General features: G+C 49.4%; 3 protein-coding genes and 1 long non-coding RNA gene across 5 annotated transcripts in view; 3 read left to right on the forward strand and 1 right to left on the reverse strand.

Annotated features, from left to right (window-relative positions):
- The window catches only part of LOC135375397 (uncharacterized), a 504,420-nt gene that overhangs the window by 340,900 nt on the left and 150,247 nt on the right, over positions 1 to 13,273 (forward strand). Inside the window, exon 12 of the mRNA XM_064608122.1 lies at positions 2,298 to 2,345. Within this exon, the coding sequence (XP_064464192.1) occupies positions 2,298 to 2,345 (48 nt within the window). The remainder of the gene's footprint in view (positions 1 to 2,297; positions 2,346 to 13,273) is intronic.
- On the forward strand, positions 5,304 to 6,152 carry LOC135375369 (uncharacterized). Its single transcript, XR_010417232.1, has 3 exons — positions 5,304 to 5,424; positions 5,781 to 5,970; positions 6,085 to 6,152. It is a non-coding gene; the product is annotated as an uncharacterized LOC135375369 (long non-coding RNA).
- On the forward strand, positions 6,160 to 7,242 carry LOC135379163 (uncharacterized). The gene is made up of 2 exons (XM_064612408.1): positions 6,160 to 6,204; positions 6,296 to 7,242. Exons 1-2 carry the CDS (start codon positions 6,160 to 6,162, stop codon positions 7,202 to 7,204), a joined length of 954 nt encoding a protein of 317 aa, XP_064468478.1. The 3' UTR covers positions 7,205 to 7,242.
- LOC135375377 (uncharacterized) lies at positions 7,430 to 9,558 on the reverse strand. Of its 2 annotated transcripts, XM_064608103.1 has the most exons (5): positions 9,226 to 9,558; positions 8,270 to 8,711; positions 8,074 to 8,207; positions 7,931 to 7,995; positions 7,430 to 7,845 (listed from the first exon to the last, which is right to left on the reverse strand). In XM_064608103.1, the coding sequence occupies exons 2-5, from the start codon at positions 8,662 to 8,664 to the stop codon at positions 7,462 to 7,464; spliced, it is 978 nt and encodes a 325-aa protein (XP_064464173.1). In that variant the 5' UTR covers positions 8,665 to 8,711; positions 9,226 to 9,558; the 3' UTR covers positions 7,430 to 7,461. The 2 variants fall into 2 exon arrangements, with proteins under 2 accessions (XP_064464173.1, XP_064464166.1); XM_064608096.1 differs by lacking the exon at positions 9,226 to 9,558 and having other exon boundaries at positions 8,270 to 9,158.

A 13,273-nucleotide genomic window follows, 5' to 3' on the forward strand; every position in this document is an offset into this window, starting at 1 on the left:
TCACCCGGGCTGTTCGCATCATTGCTCTCGGGCACCTACATATTTACGAATGTAGAGGAGGTGTTGTTCCTCTATGTGAGCCCCGACCGGCGACGATGGCATGCCACGGACAGGCGATGACGGTGGCGTATCTCCATGGACGCGTCGGTGGAACTGAGGAACGGGTGCTCCACGCACGTGTCCATCCTCGTCGTTGTCCACCTACCTCCATATCACTCCCCCCTCAGACGCGGAGCGGCGATAAAGGAGAAGATGTCCACAACTTCAGCAGAGGAGGGCTGCGAGGGCGACCGTGTTTGACATTCACGGTTGAACAGGTTGACGGCACGGCGCAGGTTTGCGAAGCATCATAGCTGATGAGTCATCACGATCCAGTAGCCCGAGATGAGCGGGGAAAGGAGCGAGGCGCTGGCGGAGTGGTGGTCCTGGGCTTCCGCTACCGACACGGGAGCCAAAGCTCTGAGAGTCCCAGGGGAGGAGAGGGTGAGGCTGTGCGAGCCATGGAGAGGTGCCGACACGCCTGCTGAAGCATGCCGTGGCGTTGGCTGCCGCGACTCGCCGGTGAGCGCGAGGCTCCAGTGTCGCGGCTGGCAGTGAAGGAGCGCCGAGGTACGGTAAACATCTGGTAGAAGAGATGGTTGATGAAGCTGTGATGTGCGTGTGTGTCCTTGGTCGTTCTTTGTAGGAGGGAGTCAGTAGGTCGGTATGCAGCCGTCCGCTTGCCGAGCTCAGGAAGTTATTCGGGAAAGAGAAGAGGATGTTGAGGACGGTTGAGAGTCGTGGCAGTTCGTCTGGACAGGTGAGGTTGAGGATACGCGGGGAGCATCAGGTTCGATCGGTTGCCGCATCACCGAGCTACCATAGCGTCTATTGTTGCGTAGGATAGGAAACGGAAGGGAACTTCCAGACTGCGCGGCAGCGTACCGTCGGTGCTGGGGTTGCGGGAAGGTTGCCAAATTTGGAACGGCAAAAGGACCGAATTATGCCGAACATGGTGTTCTTTGTATGCGTCACCAAATATAAAGGAGGTGCAGTACGTTTCCCAGGCTGTTCGCCTCATTCCTGCAGGAATGATGCGAAGGCGCGAGCTCCACAGCGGTCCGGAATATAGTGGGTGAAGGGAGTGCCGCGTGGCATCGGTTCGAAGATATACGTGAGACGCTGTGGCCAATTCGTGGGGAACGTGATGCGGGCGGTTAGATGGTGCGCGGGTATTCGTTGGACGGATCTGAGCGAAGGTATGGCGTAGGCGATAATCGTAGTCAGGCGCGGCTGTAGAGGGCTCAGCTGATGGATGGAAGAATTCGCCCTGGAGTCAAAGCGTAGTGCCAAACACAAGCTCAGCACTGCTGCACGACATATCTTGCTTGACGGCAGAACGGAGTCCGAGGGGTACGATGAGGACGGTGTCAACCCGGTTGGTAACTGATCAGAACGCCGACTCGTGCCGAACATCGGTGGACATTCTGGGTCACCAAATATAGAGGAACACCACCTCCTCTACAGGCTAAACATCTCGATCTCTCGAAAGCACGTGACCCCATTGCATGGAACGACTGCGCTGTTCCTTTCGCTCCCTGTTGCTTTTTAATCCTGAGGATTAAAATTGGAATGCTTATTGCCTTAGTGATGAGAACCGCCTTTACTGTTTTATTGATTTACTCGCCTCCCACTACTCCGTGGAACGATCTCCATGGAACACTGTCGCGAGGAGATCGTCGAAACGCTTCTGATTGGACAAAAGCATCACTCAAAAGTGTGTCAGGAGCGCTTTATCTCTGACAAGGAAGAAAGTAGGTTGCCTTTGTGTTCTTCATTGTGGTCTGTCGTCTTTCTCGCCCTGAAGCCGTTTTAGCCCAAGCAGTGAAAAGAAGAAAGAAAGAACATAGTTCGATTGTTAGTGTTATTTTGTGTATATTCAGTTCAGTGTATTAGAAAGTTACTAACTGCACACTGGTTTCCACATAATTTGCAGCAAACTGCTAAATGTACTTCCCACGTGGACGTATCCGGGTGCTGCGATCAGTTGGCATAGCCAACATAGACTCGAAAGCCAATCCCTAAAAAGTACGCACGGAGATTTAGCGTGTGGTTGTCATCGCAAAGATCCATGCTGCAACGTAAAAACAATCACTATCAGATATCTTTAACGTGTCCCATTGGCGATCCTGGCAACGGCAGCAAGCCGCCACAATCCTGTGACCGCGAGGCATACGCCACATGGGTCCTTAAGGTGGACTTATAACATGTTCACAAATAGTGATGAGTGAGCCTACGATCTGATTGTTCTTCCGCAGATTTACGATCATCGACAACAGGAGATGGATTGGTACCTTCGCCGTATGGTAAGTGCTTCAGCCGTTACCAGTTGTTGTCTGGGAGGGGGGGGGGGGGGTACCGATGTGCAAAGAGGAGGCGGTATATGTTTACCTATACACGTTTATGGGTATACACAAAAACAGATGGGCGCCTTCATAAGTACTGCCACACGTTGGCTGCCGTTAGTCAAGTTTCATTTTGCTGTGTGTGTGCGTGTGTGCTTGTTGATTTTCGTGTTTGTGTTGATTTCATGTTTCGTGTTATCGCATCGATTCTGGGAAGAATCGCGTTAAGCCGTAGAAGTTGACGTTCTATCTGCAAGCGCTGTGCCGTTGAAGTACCAGCGTGTAGTCGAAAGCACGGCAGCTAATGCACCGATCGCTCGTGTTTCATGGCTGTTGCTTTAGATTAATGCATTTGTGCATCTTTCTGACCTCTGCGGTACCTCCTAAAACGCATTGGTTCTTTATTTACCACCTGGAGACAAGACTACGCAAATTGATGGTAAGCACACACGATGCTAATCTCATGTATTCAGGAGCGTCAGAAGCGGTGTGCTTTAGAGAACTTATATAATAGCACTATGAGAGAAGCGTAAATGCCGTGTTTACTTACCGCAGTATTCTCACTCAGCCCTGGGGGGTCCCTGTGCTTCCAGGGACCCTTTCAGTAGCTTTTGCTGCGCTTGCTGCACGCACGGGGAGTGCGTGTCCAATACATTCCCAAAGCAACTGGAAGGATCCCTCGAAGCCCAGGGATACCTCAGGGCTGAGTGGTTGGTTGTACAGTCAGACCGACATCGGCTATAGTAGAGGGAGAAGAGATAGCAGAACGAGAGCGCTTGCGTGATATATCAATCCCTGTTTCCATTATGCAAATGAACATCCTCTTCGCTGACTCTGGACTATCAATGCCCGAAAGCGGTGATCTGGCTTGTAGCATATCATGGGCAACGAAGAAGGTGGCGCGGAGCGCGTGATCTACATCAACCTAGGCGATCCGGAGAATAAACTAGTTGTTGTTCGTTACCCGGGCTGTTCGCATCATTGCTCTCGGGCTCCTATATATTTACGAATGTAGAGGAGGTGTTGTTCCTCTATCTGAGCCCCGACCGGCGACGATGGCATACCACGGACAGGCGATGACGGTGGCGTATCTCCATGGACGCATCGGTGGAACTGAGGAACGGGTGCTCCACGCACGTGTCCATCCTCGTCGTTGTCCACCTACCTCCATATCACTCGCCTCTCAGACGCGGAGCGGCGATAAAGGAGAAGATGTCCACAACCTCAGTAGAGGAGGGCTGCGAGGGCGACCGTGTTTGACATTCACGGTTGAACAGGTTGACGGCACGGCGCACGTTTGCGAAGCATCATAGCTGATGAGTCATCACGATCCAGTAGCCCGAGATGAGCGGGGAAGGGAGCGAGGCGCTGGCGAAGTGGTGGTCCTGGGGTTCCGCTACCGACACGGGAGCCAAAGCTCTGAGAGTCCCAGGGGAGGAGAGGGTGAGGCTGTGCGAGCCGTGGAGAGGTGCCGACACGCCTGCTGAAGCATGCCGTGCCGTCGGCTGCCGCGACTGCCGTGACTCGCAGGTGAGCGCGAGGCTCGAGTGTCGCGGCCGGCAGTGAAGGAGCGCCGAGGTACGGTAAACATCTGGCAGAAGAGATGGTTGATGAAGCTGTGATGTGCGTGTGTGCCCTTGGTCGTTCTTTGTAGGAGGGAGTCAGTAGGTCGGTATGCAGCCGTCCTCTTGCCGAGCTCAGGAAGCTATTCGGGAAAGAGAAGAGGATGTTGAGGCCGGCTGAGAGTCGTGGCAGTGCGTCTGGACAGGTGAGGTTGAGGATACGCGGGGAGCATCAGGTTCGATCGGTTGCCTCATCACCGAGCTACCATAGCGGTCCATTGTTGCGTAGGATAGGAAACGGAAGGGAACTTCCAGACTGCGCGGCAGCGTGCCGTCGGTGCTGGGCTTGCGAGAAGGTTGCCAAATTTGGAACGGCAAAAGGACCGAATTATGCCGAACATGGTGTTCTTTGTATGCGTCACCAAATATAAAGGAGGCGCTGTTCGTTTCCCAGGCTGTTCTCGTCATTCCTGCGGGAATGATCCGAAGGCGCGAGCTCCACAGCGGTCCGGAATATAGTGGGTGAAGGGAGTCCCGCGTGGCATCGGTTCGAAGATATACGTGAGACGCCGTGACCAATTCGTGGGGAACGTGATGCGGGCGGTTAGATGGTGCGCGGGTATTCGTTGGACGGATCTGAGCGAAGGTATGGCGTAGGCGATAAACGTAGTCAGGCGCGGCTGTGGAGGGCTCAGCTGATGGATGGAAGAATTCGCTCTGGAGTCAAAGCGTAGTGCCAAACACAAGCTCAGCACTGCTGCACGACATATCTTGCTTGACGGCAGAACGGACTTTGAGGAGGACGATGAGGACGATGTCAACCCGGTTGGTAGCTGATCAGAAGGCGGACTCGTGCCGAACATCGGTGGATATTCTGGGTCACCAAATATAGGGGCGATCGGCTGGAGTTTGGGAGAGGCGCATCAGCGCCAATTTCTCCCCTGGCGGCGGGGGCTAAAACGTCGTGCCCGTGTGAGGAGGCGCTTGGACAGCAGAGTAGAGAGGGTTGCGTGGTGTTTGAGCTTTGAACTTCAAGGACCTTTTCGATCTGTTGCGTCATGGACTGCGAAGACGAGAACCTGGCGCCGAAGAGACGAAAGCCCGGAACCGTTTACTGTTGTGTTGTTAACTGTCACAACAATGTTGACAGCGCGAAGCGCGTGGACACGCCGATAACGTTCCATTCGTTTCCCGGCAAATGGTACGAGACGGCGCGGAGAGAAGCCTGGGTAACGGTAGTTCGTCGCAAGAAGTAAGCTTACGATTCAGGGGTTACTTATTTTATACTAAATTGTTTTGCATCGTGTGCCTTCCAGTCCGGACGGTTCGCCTTGGCAACCGACGAAGAAGACGAGAATCTGCAGCGCGCACTTCGTTGACAACTGCGTCAGTAATATCGAGGGCCATCCTTCCTATGTGCCAACGATTTTCCCGCCAGTGTACCGGAAGAAAGCCCCCGATGCGGGAAGACACAAAAGGTAACGTGAGCGATTAGCACGTAGTAACGTTAGAGATTACACAAAAATCATCAAAGCAGCAGCCTGTATGCAAGTTTGCCCGAGCTCTCAATGGAGCTCCCGAGACGGTGCAGAGCGTGTTCGTTGAAATGCATGGTGAAAAAGAAGAGAAGTGAAGAAGAAGTGAAGAGAGACGAGGTCCGTCCTCGTCTCTCTTCGCGTCGTTTTTCACAATGGAGCTCCCGTCTTTAGCGACGCTGCCCAATAAAAAATCATTGATAGACGAGACAACTGCAAGAGCTTGGCTGTTCGCTTAACATGACACAAACAAAACGACCACAAAAGCAAGTTTAAGCAGCAGTGCTGTAAAATTTCAGGTGGATGCAACGGAAACACAATGCGGTGCACAGTCTGCAAAAAACCTGTCAAGGCATGTTAACAACAGACACACCGGAGCCCTCTGCCCTGCCCGATGAGCATGACCAAGAACGGAGCGAGGACGAACAGCTCGACATACTAGCAGATATTGCTTCAGCTGCCCCAAGGCTACCGACATACAGAGATGTGGTGAGTGCCTTCATATCCATCTTAGCCCACTGTAGTGATAACAAAAATCGTACATGTGCTGTGCAAATTATTTGAGTGAGGCATATAGAAATTTTGTTCAAATATTTCTTCTAGGGTACAGAAACTGAAAGCTCGTCCCATGCTGGCTCACTTAAGATGATGTTGTCCGTAACTGACGGGGTGAATGCCATGTGCCAGGTCAACCACTTCGACCACGTTGAACAAGTTGAACAAGTACGTGCAGATAAATCAAAAGATAATTGTCTCAAAATACAGCTTGTAATGGCCTTCTGTGCCTTTACTACAATATATGATCTTTCTCTAGGCAACTTGTACTGAGCAATCATGGAGGAGACAATGTGGATTTCAAGGTTTCGCTACTCTGCAGAAATCTGTGCAAGCTCTCCAAGACCTGTGTAATGTGACCCTGGCCGTGTTCACAGTTCTCCTCAATCTTCTTCCAGAGCAACGGTACCGGTCATCTGACGTCACTCGTGAGGACAGACTTGTGCTGTTCTTGATGAAGCTTAAGTTAGGAGTAAGCCTCAGAGCCCTTGCAACATTATTCGGGATCTCAAGATCGACTGCAAGCCGCGTGTTTCATGTAACACTTGACTATCTTTCTGTTAAGCTACAGGATTGGGTGTTTGTACCTCCACGCCATTGCATACGAGAAGCAATGCCTGAATGTTTCAAGCGCCAGTATCCTGACTGTACCTTTGTCATAGATTGTACCGAGGTCAGGACAGCAGCACCTTCACAGCCAGAGCAGCAGCACGAGCTGTACTCGCACTACAAAGGAACGTATACGCTCAAGTGGCTCGTAGCCATAACCCCAGATGGAATGGTGGCATTTATTTCACCTGCATATGGTGGGAGGTGTTCAGACTCTGAAATTACACGTCACTCTGGTTTCTTGACACTTCTCAAGCCTAATGATGTTGTATTAAGCGACAAGGGGTTCCCCTCTATAAGGACAAGTGTGTCTGACCAAGGTGCTGTGCTCGTCATGCCACCTTTTAATCTTGGGGGAGGGCAGTTATCAGTTGGAGACATGACAGCTACATTTGCTATTGCTCAAGTAAGGATCCACGTCGAGAGGGCAATTCAGAGGCTCAAGCAGTTCAATATTCTTAATAACCGTGTGCCACTTTCTCTCATACCAGAGATGTCGAAAGTAATGCGTGTGTGCAGTGCACTTGTCAACCTACAAACTCCCATAATAAGATCCTAGGATACTGCTATGCTGTATGAGAGATGAACTTTAATGTCCTTGAAGGTACTATGTAATTACCATTAACATGTTATTATCTTAGACTCATTAGTGTTTGTAGAATGATGTGATCCGTTGTCCATGTTCATGCACAGCAATAAACAATATAAAAGGAAATCTTAGGCAATTGCCAGATTCCTTCTGATTTAGTCAAATCCGCCTGCACACCACACATGTAGCCACAAGTGTATTTACTTTATTTTCATGATTACATGCTCCTAAGAAAGTTCATTTATGAGATACGTAAAATAAAAATATTCCAATTTTGCAATTAGCTCAGACAGGAAGCTGTCATCTCTTGCAACGATTACGGTCACACTCTGCTTAGGACTGTACACAAAGAGGATGGCCTTTGATAGGTTGAGGATGTACAATTGCACTTGAATTTGCGTGTTGTACGCATGGCTCTTCTTCAGTGCCACTTGCCCATCCTCGAGCTCCAGGTACTCGACAGAGGACTTTCCAGTGTCGTCCACAATCGCAGTGTTTCGGCATCTGTGTGGACACTTGATCTCGGTGACCATGATGTCGTCCCCCACCTTCACAAGCCCGTCTGGGCTGCAACAAAGCCATGGCTGCGTGCACATTACAACAAGGCCAGTCTGAAACAAATGATTGCAGTTTGAATTAAAACAGTGCAGAGATAGAATTGAATCTCATGGCGAATGTAAAATCAAGTTCACAAACCTCAGCGATCTGCGCAGCAAGCTGTTCTTGCAGTAACTGCCGTGCACGTGCTTCAGTTGCTATACCTTCAAATATTTATGACACATTAGGCGCACAGAGATAAAATGTAACACATGTGGTAATCATGAATATTCTGACAATACCGTATTTCATCCCTGCACTGCAGAACGTGGTCCTTGATGCCATCCTCACGGCCAGCTCCTTGAACTTGCCCCTTCGTGTCCTAATGGGATGGGCGGTAGAGCTCGATATCCGGAGTCTGCGCTCCTCGTGCCACCTGTGCTTTCAAAGAGAGAATGCAATATGACACTTTCAAACAGACATTCCTATAGCGCCTACCGTGAATTATGGGCCTGTCCCTTTGTTTCCAGTGCCAAGCAGAGCGGATCAGTTCTCAAGCATACAGATTGTCGGTAGAGGCCTTTTGCAGCATCACTTAGCGTCGCTAAGAAGTCGCGTGGCATTAGTGAAAACCTCTTCCGTCCAGTGGATGTCCCCGTTCGCATGAGGCTTTCAACTGGCTGCACTTCCATGTAGTGCCATGTTGCTCTCATGTGGCCCATGCTTTGCAGCAGGTCGGTGACATGTTCCCTGTCCACCTTCTCTGCAACGTCCTCGACGAGATCTTGCAGAACATCTCTGCACACCCTCTCAGTTTCTGTTCTTTTCATCAGCACCAGCATGCGGGCAAGCGTGCTGTTTTCGGTGCCCATGCCATATGAATCCAGCAGCATCTGTGGAGGGGCTGGCTGCGCACTGTCAGGGCATGTTTGTGAACCACCTGCAAAAGTTGGTTGGTTGGTTGAGTTTAGAACGAAGGCGTTTGTTTGCAACGTTAAAAGCATCCCCTCTGACCAACACAGAAACAGAAGTGCAATCAAACCTGGGAATATCTCATCTACTGTTTTGGTTTCGCCCCTGATCGGCTTGCTTGATGGCTTGCCCCACTGTTGAGGCCTGCTCGTGCAGGACTCTTCACGGAATTCGTTTATGAACGCACAAACGGCAGCGGTATGCTTACACTTGCCGATCACCCCGGCTTTGCAGGTACACGCAGCAGATATGAGGGACCGGGTACGGCTGTCCAGCTGGGGGAAGAATTCCTCACAGCATTGTAACCTCCTCCGCACGAACACAAGTTTCATGCACGCGACGGTGAATTGTAATGGCTAAACGCAGTCACCACGCCTAGAGCCGCTAACGTCGCCACTCTACGTTTCACATGCACAAAACACATGCATCACATGCACAAAACAGCTCGTACATTTTACACAAAACTGTGCCCAGGTGCTTACCTGTATTGTGATATCATAAACGAGGCTGTCCTTGACTTGGGAGACGCATTTGGCAAGGATGCTCACATCCATGTCACCGCAGACACGCTCCTCAACCGCAAATACGTGTTTGACCAGCCGTCTACCTTTTCGCACGTTGCCCTCCGTGAAGTGGCCACCCTCCTTTATCTTTCCGAATCCATGAAAGAAACGCAGCATGTCGAAAGTGCCAGGCAACAAACTGATACCGAGCACAACAACGCAGCTGACACACTAATGAAGGGTCGCACACGGGCCCTTAGTTACGACGGTGCCGTGGGTGGCGCTGAAGGCAACGGTTTGGCGCGCCCCCTGGCCCAGCCGTCCTCCCCTATAGAGGAACACCACCTCCTCTACAGGCTAAACATCTCGACCTCTTGAAAGCGCGTGACCCCATTGCATGGAACGACCGCGGTGTTCCTTTCGTATTCGAAAGTTACTAGCTGCACGCTGGTTTCCACAGAATTTGCAGCAAACTGCTAAATGTGGTTCCCACGTGGACGTATCCTGGTGCTGCGTTCAGTTGACAGAGACTCGACATAACTCGAACAGCATAGACTCGAAAAAGAAGCACTAAAAAGTACGCACGAAGATTTGTCGTGTGGTTGTCATCGCAAAGACCAATGTTGCAACGTAAAAACTATCACTATCAGATATCTTTAACGTGTCCCATTGGCGATCCTAGCAATGGCAGCTAAGCCGCCACAATCCTGTGGCCGCGAGGCATACGCCACATGGGTCCTTAAGGTGGATTTATAATATGTTCACAAAGAGTGAGGAGTGAGCCTACGATGTGATTGTTCTTTCGCAGATGGTACACCATCGGCAACTGTAGATGCTTATATCTCCTCCGCGTATAGAAAGTGCTTCAGCCGAACCATACGTTTACCTATACACGTTTACGGGTATACACAAAAACAGATGAACGCCGTCATAAGTCCTGCCACACCTTGTCTGCCGTTAGTCATGTTTCATTTTGCTGTGTGTGCATGTGCGTGCTTGTTGATTTTCGTGTTTGTGTCCATTTAATGTTTCGTGTTACCGCATCGACCAGCATTGCTCACGTCGAAAACTATGCATATCACTATATCACGAGAAGGTTGATGTGCATCGGTAGAAGTTCACGGGGGCGGGGGAGGACGGTCGCAACGAACAAAGGGGTGTAAGGGAACTCCCGTGGTTCACTAATACGTACCCAGCGATGCTTTTCGCGTGGGCTGTGTAGTAATTGCAGGACGACGGGAAGAATGCTAACAGCCGAGGTAACGTGGCTTGTGTCGGATTTGTTATCACTTCTGCCATGCTACGTTCGAGTTCTAGCCGGCTCAGTTGCACATGTCTGTGCAGCATAAGGCTATGAATTACGCTTATAGTCGGCGGCCAGACTCGGGAGGATAAGAACGCGTGCTATCAATACGTTTAGGTGCGCACTTCTATGTGTTGCGCAAACATACGTGACAAGAACCTCATGCTTCGCAAATGTGCTTCACATATACGTAGTGTTGCAAATAATCATACTGATACACTGATATAGCGAGTGGAGCCTAAAACGCTCCGCTTAAAATTCGGTTTAGTACAATTAGAATTAATGAAGTTCCTTACTAGTCTAGGACGTGACATTTGTCTTAGTAACTGTTCTCTGATAAAGATTTTTGTGATATCGCTATCAATCATCAGTTGATTGCTCTTCGTTGTGGTCTGGCGTTCCTAAACTGTTTGATCCTAACAAGCCTAAGGAAGTAAACTGTGCTCTACTGTATTGTAAGCCAAAAGAAATATAAATGTACTTGAAGGTTCGCCAAACAAATAAGAAGAACCCATTTCGAGCAATGTTTTTTAATTCGGTCGTTACAAAGTTTCCAGTGTAGTACTAAAGAACATAACACGTTTATATCAGTTTCCAAAAGTTAGTACATATGTCTGATATTTTTGGCGGGGAAAATACCGAAAGTTGTGAAATTTAGCCTTTACCCAGTATAAGTGCAAGTAATGCAATTAATGTAATTATTTAATTGTTGTAGTTGCATTCCATCATGTGGAATTGCAGCTGAATTACATATTCAAGCAATGTGTAGCAATCCAACTACTTTTCTACTTCTCATCATCATTACTTTTTTGCGAAAGGAATAAACTACACACAAGTGCGTCAAAACCAACATATACCGAGCAGCCCTCCGTCAAGCTTTATTCATTTGCTTTTTATTGGCGATTTTTCACGAAAGACTGAAAAGGCAAGACTATCACTTGGACCACCACGCGTGCACGAAGGAGTATAGCTAATGAATGCAACAGAAACTCTTCTGGTAATGGTGATCGGTAGATTTGGTTGTTGTGCCCGCTTCAGAGACGGTTTCCGAGCACATACTAACGCATCTAATGTGTGAGATAGTGTGCAAAGGTACCAGATTCCCCTCGTCCGGTCCACAACAATTCCATCCCCAAATGAGGAGCAGGGGCACCTTGGAGGCAGTTCATTCGGGAATTATGTGTGATTGCTGTGCGGCATCACATGTATTGCCCACACGATAGTCTCTCGAGGCGCTCAAGCAATGAAATAGACAAGTGATCGTATGAATTAATGGCCCTGCACTGCAAGGAACTAGCTGCGTGACCCGGTCGGACCTGGTGAACTCACGGATACATGCTCTTAAATATGGGTTTAGACAAGGGCTGCGTGTGGGCCGAGTCCGGCCAGCGCCGTGCAGAGCTCAACCTGTCTTCCATCATGTTACCATGGGGGGGGGGGGGGGGGGTTCACATGGGAGCGGAGGGAGTGTGAATTTTTTCGGTAGAGAAACCTCGCCAAGAAAACTGAGGCGGTGGTAACCATTACGTATATGTCCCATACACACGTTATACTGGGATACCACAGTCTCTTATGGTCTTCCTTGTGTGCTTGGTGTCTTCACATATTATATTGAGATATCAAGCAGTGCAAACTATCAAGCTCCTGTAGTATTTTTCTTGGCGGTATAATTCATGACCAGTAAGTATGACAGTATAAGGGAGAACAAAGCCAACGGCCACTTTTCGCAAGCTTCATGCATCAGAACCATTGCTGTCTACACGGAAAGTGCCTCATTTCACTGGTCCGACTTTTAAAAAGTGTGCAATGAAGTTACAGGACAAGACTCTCGACCACTACCCGTGAGCACCATGCTCTTGATTATGGTGAACTGATTTATCGCTTCTCATTCTTGCGAATAGCGTGCGAGAGATTTTTCACCTCAGAATTGCTTTCTTCCTTTATGTTTACAAAGCGTCTAGTGCGTGTCTGGAATGGGGGGGAGGGGCTTCGTGCAATCGTGCCCCAGGTGGAAGCTTGCCTCCGGACGGCTCTATGAAACGAGCATATTTGACACCATAAAAGCAAAGGGTCAATTGGCGCGGCTTCTCAGCCGTCAGACATCTCAAACTATTTTCGGGCGCGGTTCTAGCACTGTCATCCGGGTTCCTCCAACAGCGACACCTGATTTGCGGCCGTAGCGTGTGGCTACTGCACAGAACCAACAGGATGGATTTGGAACCGTTCATTTTTATGACATACAGGGTGTTCGTCTAAAGTAACAGAACAATTCCAACTGGCAATGTACTCGCCGGCGGCTGTGGGATTTATGGCAATTAAATCTGGAAGCTTTTGACACCATTGCCAAGCGACCCTCACTTTCAAAGACAGACTCAAAACTATGCACAGTACACTCTCAAAAAAAGTACTTCACCGCATTGCACGTAGTGTACCACTCATGTTCGCGAATGATCACTCTTAGAAATGAGTTTCATCGCATAGCACGCTCCCTGCCAACTATAATCTCGAATGATAACGTTTGATTATGCACGTGCATAACATGCTCCGCCTATCGTTTTCAACAAATCAGACCAGATAACCATATCAATTTAGGTTATGGCTGGCTAGGAGCTTGCTATGTGGTAAAACTCATTTTTTAGAGTGTATACTCCTAGAAATCACTGCACTGAACTTCAGTGCATATCATGCTCCTAGCCAACCATCGGAATAAGCGCCACGAAAAAA

This window comes from Ornithodoros turicata, chromosome 1 (genome assembly GCF_037126465.1).
Source record: "Ornithodoros turicata isolate Travis chromosome 1, ASM3712646v1, whole genome shotgun sequence".
In the NCBI taxonomy this organism is placed as follows: domain Eukaryota; kingdom Metazoa; phylum Arthropoda; class Arachnida; order Ixodida; family Argasidae; genus Ornithodoros; species Ornithodoros turicata.